The 20,697-nt window shown below is 38.3% G+C and overlaps 1 protein-coding gene across 2 annotated transcripts in view; it reads left to right on the top strand.

Annotated features, from left to right (window-relative positions):
* The window catches only part of rpn2 (ribophorin II), a 50,506-nt gene extending 41,165 nt beyond the window's left edge, over positions 1-9,341 (top strand). Inside the window, exon 17 of one of the 2 annotated variants that reach the window (XM_048608201.1) lies at positions 9,042-9,341. In XM_048608201.1, the coding sequence (XP_048464158.1) occupies positions 9,042-9,054 (13 nt within the window). In that variant the 3' untranslated portion in view covers positions 9,055-9,341. Of the gene's footprint in view, positions 1-4,711; positions 4,796-9,041 lie in introns of those variants that run through there. The other variant, XM_020523284.2, reaches the window with a different exon arrangement.
* Positions 9,342-20,697: the final 11,356 nt, after the last annotated feature.

Genomic DNA, 20,697 nt, shown 5'->3' with positions numbered 1-20,697 from the left:
AATTGGAAGTGTCCAGTGCCAGTGCTTTCTAGTACATTTCCACAAGTGTAATTTTCCTAACAAAGTAGGAAGAAACAGAACAGCTCTTTTCAGGGGAAAAAATGCTTCAAATGTTTTGCATTCCCATATAGGAACTAAAATCTCAACCAGGGTCTACTGAATGAAACTTATTGTAATAAAACATTGCCATATCAGGGAACTAAATTGGTGTGAAAAATTAGGTTTTCCTGCTCCTTGTTGGACGACAGTCAGTCTTAAATATTGCTGTAAAAAATTTGTGGCCTTTTTGATCAGAAACCTAATTATTTGAAAAAAGGAAGGAAAGTGGGACATATTGTAAAAAAACGTGAGTTGGTAGATCATTAGAATTCATGTATTTTTAAATATTGTTATTTTACATTCTTTTCTGACTGCTATTTATGGAACTGATGAGAGAAAAATTCCAAAAGATTGTGTGATACCTTTCAACATTCAAATAGTTTTGACCCTAACTGTCTTCCCCATCCAGGATGTACTGTGCTGAGCACAACTGCTCAGTGTGAGTTTGTGTACCTGACTGTGCTAAGCAAATTAATAATGTAGGGAGTTTCAGAATGTTGAGTTTATATTTGAAAGGTAATTTTGATTCAGTTGGCTTCTGGAGTCTGAAATGCTACAACTGTATTTTACTCTAATCGTTCACTTTTGTCTCAAAGAATTGAAATAATTTGTAGCAGAGCTGTCTGCCACTAATGTGTTCAATTGCTCACTCATGCAATTACATTTATTGTATAGCCACAAAAATGATATTGGCACCTTTTGATGACTATGGCATTTCAGCTGTAAAATGCAAAAATAACCTTTTTATTATTCTGAGGAGGCCAAATCTAGTAGCTATTCAAAACTCAAAAAAAAACGCATTATTGTAAGTACTCTGTGCTAGAGTGTCATTCCATGGCATAACTGGCTGTCAGATCAAGATGATTCGTGTTTGACAAGATGATCAGTGAGATTTTCCCCACTTTGGCCAAGAAACACCGTAGCGTACCTTGGATCAGACCTGCCATCTCCCTGGGTCATTGGATTAACAAATACTTTTCCAGTTGCATCATTGAGAGTTAGCACACTGCAATTTAGTATTATTTTGGGCAATCCATATTATTTGACCTCAAGAACAATTTGTGTTTATTAAATACATTTTACATTGAAAGGCATCTCAAAAACAAGGCCAAGGACAGGATTTTCAGCAAGCTCCTACAGGAGAGAGAAGTGGATTGAATTCTAAGCACGTTTGCCATTGTTGAGAAATGGGGATGTTATGATTTGGTCGTGAGAATGAGGTATGCCATGAAGAAGCACCGACTAAGTTAGAGGGTTTGAGTGGTTTATGGCCTAAAAACACAGCGAGGCTTTGGACGCCCCAGGAAAAACTGTAGCTTAAGCACTAGAGGTGAACAGGACTTGGTGCGGGATAAAATGTGAATAGCAAAGTTGTGGGAGCAATGCCATTAGTACGAGGAAAGCTTGGGTCATCAGCAAAACATCAACTGAACCTGAGATGCTGGTCAGAGGGCAGAGTATTAGTTCAGTCATTCTGTGTTCTGCTCAAAAGCATGTCTTTGGCTTATTGTCTACTAATTCTTCTTCCCACTCCCCTCCACTCCAAATTATTTTCTGTGCTATTTTTGTTGGTGATAGTTTGCCTTGTCTTCCAAGAGTTTTGCTATCATTTGTTATTCGTGCTCTATGATAACTTGCACATAATATTTTAGCTTGCATGTATCTATTAGCTTTATCGACAAATGTTAGTTCATAAGCTAACAGTATATTTAATTGAGCCAAAAATTGGGATAACAGGACTAAATTTGTGATATATTTTTTATAAATTAAATATATTTGAGATGTCAAATAGGTTTGTACTTTCTGTTGCATAGAATGACATTTTATATCCATTGAACATTCCAGGAAACATGACAATTTATATACCTATTTTGCATTTCAAAGTCTCAATACATGTGACTGCATTTATATATATTTTCTGTACGTATACAACATGTGCAAGTAAGCTGCTCGTCTTTTGAATCCAAGTTTTTGATCTGAATTGTGTGGGCTGGACCAAATCCCCTCAAAATATTTTAAATGATAGTATGGACCTTTCTTATTTTTCTTATTTTAAAGGCAAGCATGTAACACGTTGCATTCCCCATGCAATTTGATTAGTCAACCTAGACTACCTTAATCAAAATATACTTTTTACTTTAATTGCAGCGTAAAACAGACAAAAAGAAAAGAAAATTGGCTTAACTGTAACTCTATCGAAATGCTTACCAAAATAATATATATTAATGATTACTAATTAACTGTTCCAATATAGTAATATTCAATAAACACCCCTTTGACAAAGGCAAATTCAGTAAAATAGATTGTCTCTCATGCAGTTCTAGCAGCAGGAAGAGAACCCCAGCTTTTAGCTATAACAGAGAGTGGAGTAAGAGCTTCCACATCCAGCTTCAAGACCTCAGCGACTGCGGAAAGCTTAAAACTAAAAATCCTGGTTCCTTGGGAGCTTGATCTCATCCATTTAGCCTGCTTTTATTGTTCCAATTTTTAAAAAAAGCCCAAGGTCTCACAAGCTGTTCACTTTATTGCCCTAGAACAGACCACTTGGTGTCTCTGCTTCAACCTTTCTTCACTTTTTAAGAGAAGGACAAAATACGCCTCTTAAAGCCATCACAGAATGATAATCTTTATCACTGGTGATTCCACTCTTTTAACTCCCCATCATTTTGAAAACAATGAAAGTGTTAATCTACACACACCCAATTGCAAACAGCCATTCCTTCTACCTTGACAGATGTGTTGCCGGGCTCTTCAACCATGGTGACTCCCAAAGCTGAGCCAACGTATATTAACTGGCTGTCAGATCAAGATGATTAGTGTTTGACAAGATGATCAGTGAGATTTTCCTCACTTTGGTCAAGGAACACCATAGCGTACCTTGGATCAGACCTGCCATCTGCCTGGGTCATTGGATTAACAAATACTGTGCACTGTACACTGAGCTTTTGAGGGAAGGTTCATGCAAATCTACAGAACAAGAGGAGGCCATGCTGTAGATCAAATCTGTATCCGCCCTTTGAAAGAACCAGTTGACCCAGTTGTTGGCTGTAGCCCTGCAAATATTATTTCCTTTTGAGGATGTATTCAGGTTCCTTTTGAAAATTGCAACTGAATCTGTTTCTACTACTTTTCCAGATAATGCGTTCCTAACCATTGCATGTTTTTTGAAAGAAAAGGAAAACTCCATCTCCCTCCTGATTATTGAGCATCTGGCAATGGAAGTGTTTTTTTTCTGTATTTACTCTTAATGGATCCTTTGTAATTTTGAATGCTTTTTGTCTCCCTTACCTACTCTGCTCTAAGGGAAAGTGATCCCAGCTTGCCTGGTATCTCAAATTAGAGATCCCTGATACCGTTATATTTTTCCAAGCCCCTGTTGGAGATCAAACTCCAAATGGAATGTAACAAGTGTTCAGCATCACATCCTTGCTTTTGTACTCTTATAAAACCATGACACCTTTTGTACCTTTTCAACATCCTCCCCATTTTTTTTCCCCTCACTTCTCTCCATCCTGTTAATCTTTATAATTTAGCAGGTAACTATTATAAGTAAATGTTTGTTTATGCTGCAGGCTCCTTTGTTCACAGATGACTGATCATATATTTTGAACAAATTCCTGTTGGATCTATAATTTTCGAAATGCAGTTAAAGCCACTTAAAAATAGATTGCTTGCATTTCCTCATAGGAACTTTGAGTCATAGGGGAAATATGTTTTACTGTCACCCAAGGTGCAATGTTTTGAAATGAAAGGAGGTAAATGCTATGTCTATCATGATGTTTGACAGTTCTTTAGAATCTTCTAAATCAAATACATCTATTAGACTTCGAGTGATTAGTTCTTTATGCAGAAGTAGAAAATCTTGTTCTCTATGTATTACGGGAGGACATTTTGGTCTTGGATGTGATGTTCCTTATGGTGTAATAGTTTGCTGAGAGTCAGTTGAGGCTCACATGTGGCAACAGTAGAATAGACATCATTAACTTCAGTGACTCTAATTTGGGAAAAGAAATTAGAGGGAAAGGTTTCTTTTTGTAATTCCTATACAGCTGTCGTGTGTGTGTGTATATGTAAGTATATACGCATGATGACAAAAAGGGCTATGCTATTATGAGTCCTCCCAAACCGTACACAATTTTACCAGTGACAACTGCATGACAACTCCTTTAGTGACACATACTGAGATAGTGGGATGTCAGTTGGAACCACATTCTGTTTAGTATCCTGAGAGTGACAGATGAAAATGTCGAGGGGTGGGTGCTGTTAGCTGAGCTTGGATCTATGCATTCAGGGAATAAGGAAATTAAGAGTAGAATTTACTGTTTTCTTTTATACCTGTTATGGCTTGAACCCAAGTTGAGCTCTAACTGGAGCAATTTTTATTTAAATGTGTTCAAGCAAATTATACATGCAGTAAAGTGGGTGGGGAAAGAAAAAAAAACTCCTCAAACCTGCAGAGATTGGATAAAATCTTCCATGTAAGCTTCAATAAGCTATCATTAGTGGCACTTCACTGAAGAATGTCTTACTCTGTGAACTTTACTTTGAATCATATTCCTCTGTCCTTAAGAACTTTGTCTTTCTAAATCTATATTCCTCTCTCCTTTGCCAGGATTGCAGCAGAACAAAGCAGTAGATTGGCAAAATATAGGACTCTTCGGTAAAAAGGTTTCTAAACAACCTAACCCAAGTAAGGGTTTTAAGCGTATCAGTTGTGTACATATATGTATGTAAAAAAAATTAGCTTCTCTGATATGCATGTGAACCATTAAACATTTCCCATTCCACTCTGTATGGTAACAGGTGTTATTGAAATTAGTTGCTGTATGAAATTTCCATGTTGGTTTTTAAAATTAAAATTGTCACTGTTGGGATCATTCAGTCCTCCCATCAAATCATAGGAACAGGAGTAGGCCATTTAGCCCCTCAATTTTAGATTTGGACTGTAAGTGCTTTTGCTGCCAGGCCTTGTTTAGGAGTGCAATGCTTGTTCAAATCAGAATTTCTTTAAATCTGGTGCCATGACCACAAACATCAGAGTAACTGTGGCTGCAGTACCGTGGGATTCAGGAGCCAGAGTATGATTCCTTCTTAATATTCTCCCATTTCAAATTATGTTCTGTTGTTGACCATAGCATTATTTGGTTTTTTCGCTTGGAATGGAAAAGGCAATGTATTTTCTCATATGTTATATATATTTTGATATATTTATACATAATACAGAAGGAATCCATTGACATTATCATGCTCATCAGTTCTTTGAAAGTTTGTTCCATTAGACCCACTTCTCTTTGTACTCAACCCTTCAGTTTTAGCATTCTATATTAATATTTTTATTAAAGTCAGCTAATCTAAATAATATGTACTTTAAAGAATTGGATAGGGGACAGGGAGTAAACCTGAAAAGGAATGAAATATGTAGTGACTTGTGATGTTGCGAGATAATCCTGAAAACACACGTTATTTATTTGTACTAACTAAATAAAGAATAAGAAATAAGGTAAGAATTTCATAGTAGAGATATGAGAACTTATAGTCATATATAACTTGAGCCTTGATGGAACCATGGATATACAACATTTGAGCATAGAAGATAATGAACTTTTGACATTTCATCACACCAACTTAATGAATTGTACTAGTCTTTAATTCTGATTCTGTTGAATGGGACATGTTTCACCAGTGTTGATTGTAATCAGTTGCATGTTGTCTTGCATGCTATGTTATCATGTTTAAATGTCACTTTTCATTTGTGTGTTCTTCGAATTGCTAATAGGGCACAATTATTCCGGAAAAATGATTTAACTTTTCTAGCATCAGTACAAATACAATTGAATTGTTTTGAATTATTAATTGCTAGTTCTGATAAGTTATCTTTCCTGGAAAAACAGAATTATATCCCATTTCCTGTGGAATATTGCTTGAAATACAATGACTGCCTTAAATGGAAACTTGCAATATCACAAAGATTGCATTTGTAAGCTGAGATGACTCAATAATTTGTGTTTTTATTTGAATTTTTGCTTGGATAGCGTCACTTTAAGTTGCATTTTAACTTATGATCCTAAATGATGTTATTACTGCGCAAGTCAGATCCCAGACTGAAATTCGGCTAATTAGATTATGTTTTGTTTATTTTTAAAAGTGATCTTTCACTGAAACACAAGCACAAAATAGTGCATATTTGGTTTTAACAATAAAACGGAAGTTGATTATGCCAAATAACTTCCCCTCAAAGCAAAAAAAAATCAATTCTTCATTCATCTAATACTAAAGCAAGCTAATGTTTTTCAATCAGAGATAGTAGGAACTGCAGATGCTGGAGAATCCGAGACAACAAGGTGCAGAGCTGGATGAACACAGCAGGCCAAGCAGCAGCATAGGAGCAGAAAGGCTGACGTTTCGGGCCTAGACCCTTCATCAGAAAAGGGGGAGGGGAAGGGGATTCTGAAATAAACAGCGAGAGAGTGGGAGGCGGAAAGAAGATGGATAGAGGAGAGGATAGGTGGAGAGGAAACAAACAGGTCGACGAGGCGGGGATGGAGCCAGTAAAGGTGAGTGTAGGTGGGGAGTTAGGGAGGGGATAGTTCAGTCCAGGGAGGACGGACAGGTCAAGGGGGGTGGGATGAGGTTAGTAGGTAGGAGATGGGGGTGCGGCTTGAGGTGGGAGGAGGGGATAGGTGGGAGGAAGAAAAGGTTAGGGAGGCGGGGAGGAGCTGGGCTGGTTTGGGGATGGGGGGGGGGGGGGGGAGATTTTGAAGCTTGTGAAATCCACATTGTTACCATTGGGCTGCAGGGTTCCCAAGCGGAATATGAGTTGCTGTTCCTGCAACCTTCGGGTGACATCGTTGTGGCACTGGAAGAGGCCCAGGATGGACATGTCGTCTGAGGAATGGGAGTGGGAGTTGAAATGGTTCGCGACTGGGAGGTGCAATGTTTACTATGTCCAATTGGAAAGCTTTCGCAATGCAAACAAATTCCTATTATCACTCCAGGAATTCCCTCAAACTAGCTTTCTAAAAAAAAAAGTCCTGGCTGCAGATGTAGTGACAAGTTAATCATTGTACCCCCACGTGCACGTGTGATACACGCACGCGCACAAGAACACAGACACACACGTTTATTACTTCTCATTATTTTCCTTCAAAAAATGTTATTGCAGGGACTGACTTGGGTACTCTGGTCTTAGCATTTCAGAATATCTTGATCTGTTTCTCCTTAATCATTTTATGTAATACAAACTTGTTTTTTACTTTCATACCATTCCCTAAATGTCTTTCTAAGAGTTTATATTGAACGCAACGAAACCCAACTATGTACATTCAAAAAGATGTGCTATGTTTCTCAATTTGCGCAAACTGTATGTGAGAATTAAAATACATTGATTCTACTTTACTGCATTAAATCTTTAGGATTTTTTTTCAAACCAGGCAATGACCATCTTCCCTTGAATTTAATGACTCTATATTGCTGAATCCCCCACTATCAACATCCTGGAGGTTACCATTGACCAGAAACTTAACTAAATCTGTCATAGAAATGGCAGGCCACAGGCTGGGAATTCTGACATGTGTAACTCGCCTCCTAATTCCCCATCTACAAAATAAAAGTCAGGAGCTCTAACATCTTGACAGAGCAGCCCACTTGATTGATACTTCATTCACCAACTCAAATTCGTTCACTCCACCGTCAACAGCCACTATCAGCAATGCATGCCGTCTGCATAATGCAATGCAACAATTTGTCAAGCCTTTTCTGACAGCACTTTTCAATTCTGCAACCTGGACCACATAGGTTAACAAGGCCAGCAAATGATCGGGAACACAACCACCCACTACCCACAGCAAGGTTTTTTTCCGGATATATATTCTACTTATAACATTTATAAAAGTGACAACCATGCCTGCAATTTCACCTCCAAACCACAAACTATTCCGATTTGAAACTATATCATCATTTCTTTGTTGCTGGGTCAAAATCCTGGAACTTTTCTTTTTGATGCGACTGTGCGTGTACTTATATCAGATGGACTTTGGTATAGGTGCACTCACTATTACTCTCACGGGCAACTGGGAATGGGCAATAACTACTGGCCTAGTCAGCATGTGCACAGTCCATGATGGAATAAATTTAAAAAAAATGAAAACAAGTTGCCTTTATATAAATGAACTTTTAATGAGTCTATTTTCTGAACTAGTGTTATAATGGATGTACTGTTCTTCAATTTTTCTCTTCTCAAATGTTCAATTCACCCCATGAATTTAACTGAATTACTTATTATCATTTTGCGTATCTGACAGGGAAATGTCAGATTTAAATGTTTGCATCTCAATAATGTTAGTTGAAACTTGCGTTGAACAAAAGGTGAGTAGAATATTTTAAGCTAATCTGAATGGTGGGAAGCCATATTTTTACCTTGTTGCTGTTTCACATTTGCTCCTTGAAAGTGACCTCAACAGTAGCCCAGAATAGCATGCTTTCTGATATGATTGTCTACCTTTACTTCAATCATTTCATGAAAAATTGCTGTTTAATCTTCATTTTTAAAAAAGCCTGTCTTTGTCATGCCTAATTCCTAAATTTGTATAAATTTTCTCCGTCAGATATGTTTTAATTGTAAAGTTAAACTGTTCAAAGAAAAATAATTATGAAATGTGAGTGAGATAGGTGTCATGTATTGGTTAAGTATGACAGGAAGTGTCACAAATGAAATAGACCATATCTGTGGAATGTAGTTCAAGAATTGACTTTACTGAAACTCAAATAAGTGATTTATTGATTAGTTTTGCTTTAGGCGGAATTAGTTGCATTTTTGTTTTGAGAGATGGTCTGTCACTGATAACTGATTTTAAGATGGTAGCTATTCACATTATGCAGTTGTATTGTATTCATTACATCCTATGGAGTTTTCTTTCTAAATTGATCTGGTATTCTCATTTTAGATCAGGGAATTGATAGAAGTTCATGAAGAGGAAATCTCTGAAGCTGAAAAAGATTCCTGAAGCTTGAAGATGTGCCACCAGATTTTGAAACCTGATTGTAAATTCCTTCTTGAAGTGGTGAAGATATTTTTGTTTTTTTTTAAAGTGCACTGATGTATGGTCCATGTGAGGCCAATTCTGATTTTTTTCAAGTAATTGGGTACATCTCAAGAGATTGCTGGCTTCCCTTATGGTCCTATCTCGTACATGTTTTGTAATATCAGTTATGTTTTCTGCAATAAACCTGAGCAGGAAATAAAATATTGTCATCACGTTCATTGAAGCATCCATCATTCTTAAATGCATATTGTCAAATTCACATCATCCAAGCCCACCAACTGAAACCTTCATAATCTTCTCAGGCACACATAAATGATGCCAATGTTGTTAGTCTAAAGTGATTGTAAAAAGAACCAGCTAAAGGTTAACAGGTGTTTCCTTAAATGTTTCCAGTAAAGAGTGAAGGATAGGCTCATAGGCTGTCAGCCTCTACACGTTACAATATATGTAATGGCATTTCTTTTGTTCGATTCTTACTGTTACAGTGAACTGCAATGGATTAACCAGCATTTTAGATTTACTGGCACCTCCTGATTCCGGTGTATATTGGATACCACAAAATTTCCTATACCTTGGAAATGTTTGCTGTCACTTATTTTACAACATAACTACCTGCTGTTTGTTCGTATTAATTGTATATCATGTAAATCTATATGATTTAAAATAACAGAATTGATAGACAAAATATGCAGCATCTGCATTAACTTAGCATTTAAGGTGTTTGAAAAAATTTGCATTTAGGTAGCATGTTTATTTTCTCAAACATTTTGAAGTGTATCAGAAACAATTTTTTTATGTATAATGGCTTAAAATATGTTGGTGGATGCAGCCATGTCTTGTTATAGTTGATTATACTTTAATGAAAATTTAATTGAAATATGGCGGCTTTTGAAACGATACAGTGAACAATCACAATGTTGAGTATAGTTAAACCGAAATTAAAGCTACTGATTTCAGTTGACTTCTTCTGAAATTGAACTATCATGCTATCAAGTTTAAAGTCCTACAGCAAAATAAGATGAACTTTCAGTTACTGAATTTAGGCCATCAAAACTTGTGGCCATTGCTTAATAATTCCTCGGGCTGGAGTCCATAGTTCAAAACAAAATTGATTTTTGGTTTGTGGGTTTTCTGTTTCAGAACAGAAGTAGAGTTTTCAAAAATCAATTTTAATATGATCCGTCACTTCAAATGGCCCTTTTTCAAATTGATTAATTTTGTTTCTGTTACACTTTGGTATTCGTATATGTTTATGATTTAATGTGTCAAAGAAAGTAGTTCGGAGTATTACATTGGATCCAAACTGCAAGTGAACTGCACTTTTAACTGGACCATCTCTAACACCTCTCTCCCCTTCCTGGACCTCTCTGTCTCCATATCGGGCAACCACCTCGAAACCGATATTCATTTCAAGCCCACCGACTCCCACAGCTACCTAGAATACTCCTCCTCCCACCCACCTTCCTGCAAAAATGCTATCCCCTTTTCCCAATTCCTTCGCCTCCGCCGCATCTGCTCCCAGGATGAGGCATTCCACTCCCGTACATCTCAGTTGTCCTCGTTTTTCAAGGACCGTAACTTCCCCTCCTCGGTGGTCGAGAACGCCCTCAACCGTGTCTCCCACATCTCCCGCACCTCATCCCTCACACCCCGTCCACGCAATAAAAACCAAAAAAGAATCCCCCTCGTCCTCACGTACCACCCCACCAACCTCCGGATCCAACGCATCATCCTCCGACACTTCCGCCATCTGCAATCCGACCCCACCACCAAAGACATCTTTCCCTCCCCACCTTTATCTGCTTTCCGGAGGGACAACTCTCTCCGTGACTCCCTTGTCCGCTCCACACTCCCCTCCAGCTCCACCACACCCGGCACTTTTCCCTGCAACCGCAGGAAGTGCTACACCTGCCCCCATACCTCCTCCCTCACCCCCATCCCAGGCCCCAAGAAGACTTTCCACATCAAGCAGATGTTCACCTGCACATCTGCCAATGTGGTATACTGCATCCGCTGTACCCGGTGTGGCTTCCTCTACATCGGGGAAACCAAGCGGAGACTCGGGGACCGCTTTGCAGAACACTTACGCTCGGTTCGCAACAAACAACTGCACCTCCCAGTCGCGAACCATTTCAACTCCCCCTCCCATTCCTCAGACGACATGTCCATCCTGGGCCTCCTGCAGTGCCACAACGATGCCACCCGAAGGTTGCAGGAACAGCAACTCATATTCCGCTTGGGAACCCTGCAGCCCAATGGTATCAATGTGGATTTCACAAGTTTCAAAATCTCCCCTCCCCCTACCGCATCCCAAAACCAGTCCAGCTCGTCCCTGCCTCCCTAACCTGTTCTTCCTCCCACCTATCCCCTCCTCCCACCTCAAGCCGCACCTCCATCTCCTACCGACCAACCTCATCCCGCCCCCTTGACCTGTCCGTCCTCCCTGGACTGACCCTATCCCCTTCCTAACTCCCTACCTACACTCACCTTTCCTGGCCCCATCCCCGCCTCTTCGACCTGTTTGTTTCCTCTCCACCTATCCTCTCCTCTATCCCTCTTCTATCCGCCTCCCACTCTCTCCCTATTTATTTCAAAACCCCCTTCCCCTCCCCCTTTTCTGATGAAGGGTCGAGGCCCGAAACGTCAGCCTCTCTGCTCCTATGATGCTGCTTGGCCTGCTGTGTTCATCCAGCCCTGCACCTTGTTGTCTCGGATTCTCCAGCATCTGCAGTTCCTACTATCTCTGCACTTTTAAGATGTCGTATTTCCAGTTTTTGTAGGGCAAACATAACAATAACAAATTATAATCAAATGCCTCCGAGCCTTGCCGCACCATATATCTATCCTCCTCCAGCACTACAAGCCTTTGAAATCTCTTCACTCAATTACTGACCTCAATGCACATCCCCAAGTTTAGTTGCACCTCCATTAGTGCTTTCAGCTGCAGAGGCTTTGATCTTTGGAATTCCTTCATAAACCTCAACATCCTACATATCCTCTTTTAAAATGTTCTTTGAAGTCATCTTTGAACTAAGCTATTAATTGTGCACACTAATAACTCCTTACATGACTAAAATTAATTTTACAATGTTCTTGTGAAATGGTTTGTTTAGCTACACTGCAGGTGTTATATACATAATCATTTATGTTATACAACGTTATAACCACTTGCCTTCCATACGCATCTTCATTCAATCAATTTAAAATTATTGTTAGAGTAATTAAAGTAATGGAATATTGTGCTTATATATAAAGTTTGTTAGGATATTCCCATGAGCTGCAGCACTTTTTGTCTAACTATTCATTTTTATATCATAAAGGTTATATTTTGAACCTGTTTTGGTCGGACAGTTTTAGAGCTTTTGTTTCAAAGTCAGGAGAAAGGAAAATATTAGATGTGTATCACTGGCAGGCAGCTTCCAAAGAAAAGTCATATTGAACTTGAAGTGTTAACTGTGCTTCTCTCTCCATAGGTGCTGCCAGGCCTGCTGAGTTTGACCACTGGCTTCTGTTTTTATTTCAGATCTCCAGGACCACAGTATTTTGCTTTTATATGAGAATCTGACATCACTTGTTTTATGCTTGCCAAGTTAAAAATATTCATAATGACTTGTTACCTCACTGTTGTTTGTGAATTTCAAAACCCTGAATCCAAATTCTTCAGCACTTGCATAGGTACACATCCACTGCCTAACTGGGAATTATTCTGCAGTATGTAATTCAATATTAAAAAATGATCGATTGCCCTTCAAGGTTCTTTTGTATATAATGGCATCTTAATAATTACATCAGTTACTGCTTTTTAATGAAGCAATTGTGGTTTAAAAAAGACAAAGAGTGACTATCAAATACAAGTCATTCTTGGTTTATTGAATTCGGTTACTCACTGTAAAACCTTGCTAAGCCATCAGAGAAGTCATACTCATTTGTTTCCTGACAAATATATGAATGTTGAGGAGGGCAAAAAAGATCATTTGCAGACAACAAAAAATGCAACAGTTGAACAGAAGGATTTTAGCATGTTTTTTGAGGATATTCCAGAGATAACTAGTTGTGGAAGGAAAATTTTGCTGCACATAAATAAGTTAGCCACGGTGAGCTAGAGAAAACAAAGAAGTCAAGAACAGTGTACGTGTTGGAGCAGACAACTGGAGAAATTCTCAAAAAGTTTGATGATTACAATGGACAGATTTGAAATTGAGGATGTTAAATTGATTGCTACCATGAACCAGTCTTCCACCATATGATTGAGGAAGAGGAGAATTTGTAATACCCTTCTAATTTAAACTATTTATGACAATTTCTGATTTTTTTTCAATTGGAAGCTTGAGAATTGCTAATAATTCACACCTGTTAGATTTTTGTTTACATTAACAATAGGCCATCCACCCCTTCCATCATTTTTATTGAACTATTTGAGACTTTGGGTTTATAAATCACTACTGTTTTGGAGCAATGGGCACTCCAAAAAATTTGGAGAAGTTCAGCGTTAGAAGTTATAAGGGGAAGTGATGCACAACTGTAATATGAAATCTTCCTCGAAAAATACATTGTAGCACATAAACAAGGCATTCACTCCAGCAGAACTATACAGATGTTTTATGTTCCACCTGAGCCTTCACTCAACTTAGTACTACAATTTTTATCAACATTAAACTTGTGTTCCTTTTGTTTATGCACTTTTAAAGAATTAAACAAAATACGCAGGCCAGACAGACCATCATCCTAGCTTCCTGCTCCTTTTGAGTGACCTCCCGTCCTCTGTTGATTTCTTTCAGCATAGCCCCTCTCTTCAGTTGCTGTCCTATAAATATATTCCCTTCACTGTGATTGCCAAAGTTGAACATGTCCATAATATTCCCACACCTCCATTCAGTCTGCATGTAGAACAATCTTTCCAATTGGCGGTCATTTTAATTCTCAACCCCACCCTCCAAGCTTTCTGAACTTGGTCATCTGCATTTACTGTTCAAACACAAGGGAAACTTGAGAAATAACATTTAATCTTTCAGCTAAGCACCTTCTAGCTTTCTGGACTCTAGAACATTCAAATATTTCACCTCATGTATAACCACCAGTTCCAATTTATGGATTACAGAAGCTCCTGCCAATGATTCTGTTATCACCATTCAGCAATAGTTTGAGCCAACACAGCGAGATGCTATTTGGTCATGTGCTTGTGCTGCCCGAAAGGGTAATGAAATTACACTACTGTGCTCTTTCCCCATACTTTGAAAAATGTTTCCTTTTTCAGTCTTTTACATTTTCTTATTATCTTTAGTTTTGTTTTGTCAGTAACCTAAATCCACTTCCTCTCACTATGTACCCTGCTGGGAATAGTTTCCCCTTATTTACTGAATCAAAACACTTAAAGATGCTGAATGTATCTGTCAAATCTTTTAATCTTCGCTGGTGTCTCCACCTAACTGAAGTCTTTCATTCCTGGTGCTATTCTAATAAATGTTTACTTAAGACCATGGCATTCATCTTAAAGTGATACTCAGGATTGAGTCCAACTCTCCAGCTGAAGTATTTATAAGGGTTAGAGCTTTATAAGGGTTAGAGCTATATAAAGGTTTATCGTTTGTTTCTTACTTTCATATTCTATGTTTCTTCTATTTAAAAAGCCAAGGATTGCACTTTTTTAAAATCATGTTTACATTTTGTCCTCTTGCCTTCATAGGCTTAGGTACACACACCTCAGGTCTCTCTGGCGTGATATTGTCTTTAAAATTCTACCATGTAGTTTATCTCCCCTCTCCTCACTTTTTCGACCAAAATTAATTGCTTCCCAGTTTTAAACTTAACCTTGCTTTGTTTCTGCTCAGTTCACTAGCCTGTGTTATGCTGATGTGCATTTTTCTCTGATTTTCATGTCACTGCAAACTTTGAAGTATGTACACACTCAAGTCCAATTATAACAAAATGACAGTGTCTAATGCTGACAATTGGGGGACCAAACCGTCTTAGAAGTTTGAGAAGAGAGGGCATGGACTTTGAATTTTGCTGCGAAAATGTTTTCTTCCCCTCACCATGACATTTTCACCAGAATATATACTTCTGTACACAAGTTTAAAATCAATTTTCACTGACTATATTTTCTGTAGAATTTTTAGCCAAAGGCGATCTTTGCATACGGAATCCTATTTTCCAGTCTGTGCAATGTCTTTGCCTTTCCAGTTATTCTGTTTATTGCTTAAGCAGATCTCTCCATGTTATTTTAAACCAAAATATTCATGCAGCTGATTTGCACAACACAGCACTACTTTCTGGTCTTAAATTTGATTTCACAAGGGAGAAAGCCTAAATTATCTTACAATTGCCATAATCAGTAAACCCATGAATAATGTCATATTTTGATTGTTCAGTGGAATTTAATGGAATTGGACTTTTCTTGTTGAGAGCAGATCATTAAGAAATAAGCAGACAAAACAAAATGACCCATTCTGCGTATAATAGTAGAGACAGACTTCAGTTATGTAAAACAACCATAGCACTCTTACATAGAGATGTCAGTACAATTTGTAGGACACTGGTTATCAAATGGACATTCAGATAGATGAAACTACTGTAATTACAATAAACTTGAAAAGCCAAAATAATATGCTAGTAATTCAAAAGTGCATGATTTTGATGATCCACAGAAATCTAATACATTTGTAAAATCTTCAAAAGCCACTAGAATCTATGAACCCCAACTGTTTTCATTTCAAATTGAGTTTTGTTTTGTTGCCATCCATGCTATAACTATTTTATGTTGCAAGAAGCTGTTGATGAGGAAGAATGCATATTTCCAAAACCACTGATTCTCAAGGAATGGGCAGTCTCGCAGTCTATCATTTAGATTTTTTGAAGCAGGGAAAAATAATATGTTCATGGCTTCAAAATATCTCATGTACGCTTGAGATATAGTCAGAGTTCATGTAAGCAAAGCTTAAAATCAAAATGAACCAATATTGTATTCCTGGAACTTGGAGCTAGTAATCTGTCATTACATTTAACCACAACCAAAGTGGTTGTCTTTGAGAGAATTTACTCAGATCTTTCTTACAATAGGTCTGCTTTATATTATGCATGGATGCAAATTATTGAATCCCATTACGTAGGTATCATTAGTTTCATTTGACAATTTATTACATTTACCAAGATAAAGTAATAGATTGAAATGATATAACTGAATGATTATTGAAATACAAGGTAATATTAACCTTTTATTTTATCTTAAAGTACGGCTTCCCTTACTAAAGGAAAGAATTGTTTTCTATCTGTGAATTCTCTTCTTTCTTCAAAATCCCTTCAAACAAATTACCTATTCATTTCCTAATTCTGTTTGCCCAGTCTCTCATCCCCAGTATTCTCATTGCTAAACTTTCTTCAAAATCAATGCATCTTACCATGACTTAAAACTGAATATATCATATCAAAGAGAGCCTGAGCTGTGCTGTGTATAATTGTAAAAATGTTCTATTACTTTAAATTTTGGTGACCTTTGTGATAAAACCAATAATCCATTCAAGTTTGTGGTGAGTAGAGCCACATTAAATTCTATTGCAATTTTTTTTTCATTTATAGGCAATTGGAAGATACAGTCTGTTCTTCGTCTATAGTGCAGGCAGATGCATACACTGGTCATTAACTTGTGTGTAAGCTCTACAATGAGAGAAACAGTTAACATTTCAAGCCCAATATGACTTTTTTTTTCTGAAAGGTGTCAGAAAATGATACTTTTCAATGCTATTGACAAAAGAGCAGTGGAACAGATGATAAGACACCCAGAGCAAAAGACAAAGAAACAGACATAACTGAGACCTATGCAGATAGCCATAGCCACACTTTTGACTTGGAGAATGTGAGACAAGTTACAGGAGAAATTGCTCTACGTGAGGGCATGCTCAAGGAGGATGGTGGCAGATGGGAACTGTTCAGACCTCTTTCCAAGGAAGCCTTAGAGGACATGCAGGTATAGCTCGTCCAGATGAAGAAGAGGTGGGTAGGGCCACACTGGAAGTTATGGAACCTACTTAAAGCATCAGAAGAATCATGATTGCAAGTGGGAAGAGACTGGATGAGGAGAAATCAAGTGCAGGTAAGAGGTAGTCGGAGGGGTCCAGGTGGAAGCTTAAACCTGGTGGATTCCTGATGTTCCAAATTCACCCAAGATTACAAGTATCTCTGTGCCTCAGAGTACTTCTCAGACTGCTGTTCCCACTGTATCCTATGAATACACATAATGCCATTAATTCTACAAATGCTGCCAGACCTGCTGTGTTTCTCCAACATACTGTTTGTTTCAGATTTCCAGCATCGGCAGTTCTGTTTATTTTGGGAGGAAAATATAGGCCAGTTAGCCTATCGTCTGCCATAGGGAATATGCTCAAAGCTGTTAAGGAGGTTATGGTGGACCACTTAGAGGATCTTAATGTGATCAGACAGAATAAACATGGTTTTGCTAGTTATAAATTGGTTTTGACCAACTGTTGTTTGACAAAGTGCCACACGCTTGTGACCAACATGGTAAGGCACTGGGAGATAATGAACTGCACATGCTGGAGTCCAAGTCAGTGTCAATACAGTGTGGAGCTGGAGGAACACGGCAGGTCAGGCAGCATCAGAAAAGCAGGAAAGTCGATGCTTTGGGTTTAAACCCTTCATCAGGACACAAGGATGATAAGGCACTGTTAGGGAGTTTTAGGTTACACACAAGAACTCCCAAAAAGCATTTTTTTCTTTCACTACACCAGGTGCTTTTTGACCACTCTGGACAGTGGTTTGAACCACCCTCAAATGGGAATCGATGAATAGTAGAAGACAGCAGTAAAGTGTTTTTGAGGCACAAGAACAGTCATGAACCTATTGAATGACAGCACAGATCTGAGGGATTCTGTGGTTCTCACCTCTTTGAACCGCAGTCGATTGTTGAGCTTGACAGTACAGCAGATAAAGTAAAGTATTGGCTTTGTTAATAATCTCTTTGTAAAGAGATTATTATTATAGTGGAAAACAATTCAGCAGCTGTGGATGGACTATGGCACCTCATGGATGTCCAATTTCAAGCATTTTAGTTCTATTCTGAATCTATTCTATTGAATACGGTGGCAGTGTCACACTAGACAAGGAGTGTATTCTCAGGGAGTTTCATCAATATAATAATGACTCTTCCGAATATTGTTATGGGACATGCATTTGTGATAGGTGATGACACAAGGAGTGTGGTCAGTGTGACAGAGTCCTAGTGACACTATCTGAAAAGTTGTTTCGATGTGGAATTTTGTACAGAGTGGGGAAGAGGTGATTTAATTAAGATTTACTTCAGGAACTGAAGTCTACAGAGTGAGAGGTGAGCAGGAGAGGTTGAAAGGCACCTATCATGAGGACTATCTGCAGTGAGACCAATGGCAGAGTGACATCACAAACCATAAGGTGGCACTATTGTAGGAAAATTGATGAGTAGGATCGGTGAGTATTTCTGGTCTTTAGATTAAAGTCTCAGTTTGTGTTTAGGTTACCAGTGTTTTTGTTTTCTCTTTTCTAAAATAGCTTATTAAGTATTATAAGATTGGTGTGTCAAAAATACAATAAGTTGTAAACAGCAAATTCATTATACTTAATTATTATGTAGTAATTAATAGATTATGATAATAATGACTGAACAAGTGACATGTTGCTGTTGCAGCAGGGTATGGAAGTGGCCGGACACCAAAGTGATCCAAGCTAAACATGCCTGTAGTAAGTTAAGGAACTTCAGAGCTGGGTTCAGGGGCTAGAGTTTCAACTGCAGATGTTGTGCCACATTATAGAGGGTGGAAGTTGTGTGAACAGTTTGCTCCAGGAAGCAGTAACACCCCTCCAATTATTTGATTCATATTTAGTCTGTGATCACGGACAAGAGACTGTGACTATAGCTGAGACAGGTATGGGAGACCCAGGAACTGGTGTTTTAAGAGCCTTGGCCACCAAAATTGTCCAACTGTTACAAGGTCCTTGCAAGCTGTGTTGATGAGGATGGGGAATGTAAGAATGTTGAGCAAATGACCATTGAGCCCTGGAGACAACAAAAACTGCAGATCCTGAAGTCAAAGTCAATACAGTGTGGAGCTGAAGAAACACAGCAGGTCACGCAGCATCAGAGGAACAGGAAAGTCGATGCTTTGGGTTTAAGTAATTTAAGTGGAGAGAGGAAATTAGAACGTAGTAGAGCTAGGAATGAAGGAAGAGTTGGCTGAAGTCGGCTATAAAGGAGATTAGTGGAAAAGACAGTTGATGAACAATGGTCAATGTTTAAGAATATAGCATAATTACGGAGATATTCTTCTGTTCAGCTATTAACATGAGTCTCAAAGAACATCTCCTCAGGGCTGGGGAGGAAATTGGACTGGGTCCAGTTTTTATTATCCGTGCCTGATACCAATGACTAGGACTAGGATGGATGTTCTGCTGAAGGAATTTGAATGGTTAGGACCTAAATTGAAAAACAGAACTTCCAAGCTAATAATCTAGGGATTACTACCACAGCCACAGGCAAACTGGCATGGAGTAAATAAAGTAAAGAGTTTCATGCATGGCTCGAAGATTGCTGTGGGAGGAATGGGTTTCAATTCATACACTGGCACCAGTGCTGGGGTAGGAGGGAGTTGTTCTGATTGGACAGCCTTTATTTGAACAGTGCTGGAACTGATGTCCTGGCAAATTAAGTAACTAGGGCTGCAGAGAAAGCTTTAAACTGATTAAAGTCAGGGAGAATTCTGGAGAGGGGACACATAGGCTCACAAAGCAAAAGGTCATGGCAGCTCCACAGAGCAGCTATTTAGGTCATGATACCCAGATTGGGATAGGAAGCAACCAAGGTAACAAATATAGATAAACAGGTCAAATGGGAAAAATATGGTAAAAAGATACAATGGATGCCTCTTTATTTCAATGCATATACTATTTGGAAGAAAATAAATGAATTAGTGATACAAACTGAGGTTAATAGTTATAATCTTATAACCATTATGGAGAGATGTTTACATGGAGGTCAAAACTGGGAACCAAATCTATGGGGAAAGATTCATAGAATTTATTCAGATTAGTTTCTAGAACGTTGTGTTGTGGATCCAATGAGGGGTTAGGCTGTTTGGAAACAGCTGTGCTACTAAGGGCAATGATAAGGGAATGAGGGCAGAGGTGGCTGGAGTGGAATGCAAAAGAGTTCATTAGAAAAGATGGTTGATAAACAATATTCGATCTTTAACAACATAGTTAATGGCTCACAACAAAGATATATCCTGGTGGGAAAGGTGAATTCTAGGAAAGGATTGTATCAAAAATGGCTAACCAAAGAACCAAAGGATAGTGTAACCTTAAAGAAAAAAAAACATAAAATATGGCAAAAATTAGTGGAAAGCTAAAGGATTGGGAAACTTGTAAAAACTAACAAAAGATCAAAACCACTAAGAAGAAGGAGAAAGTAAACACCGAGTACAAACTTCAAAGTAACATAAAAACACTGCTAAAAAGTAACAGTTTCATGTAATACTATGGATTTTCAGCCTTTAGGAACTGTGATGGTTTCAGA

The sequence above is a fragment of the Rhincodon typus genome, chromosome 19 (assembly GCF_021869965.1).
Source record: "Rhincodon typus isolate 14 chromosome 19, sRhiTyp1.1, whole genome shotgun sequence".
Taxonomy (NCBI): domain Eukaryota; kingdom Metazoa; phylum Chordata; class Chondrichthyes; order Orectolobiformes; family Rhincodontidae; genus Rhincodon; species Rhincodon typus.
The sequence above is the reverse complement of the archived record's forward strand: the minus strand, read 5'-3'. Positions and strand labels throughout refer to the sequence as shown.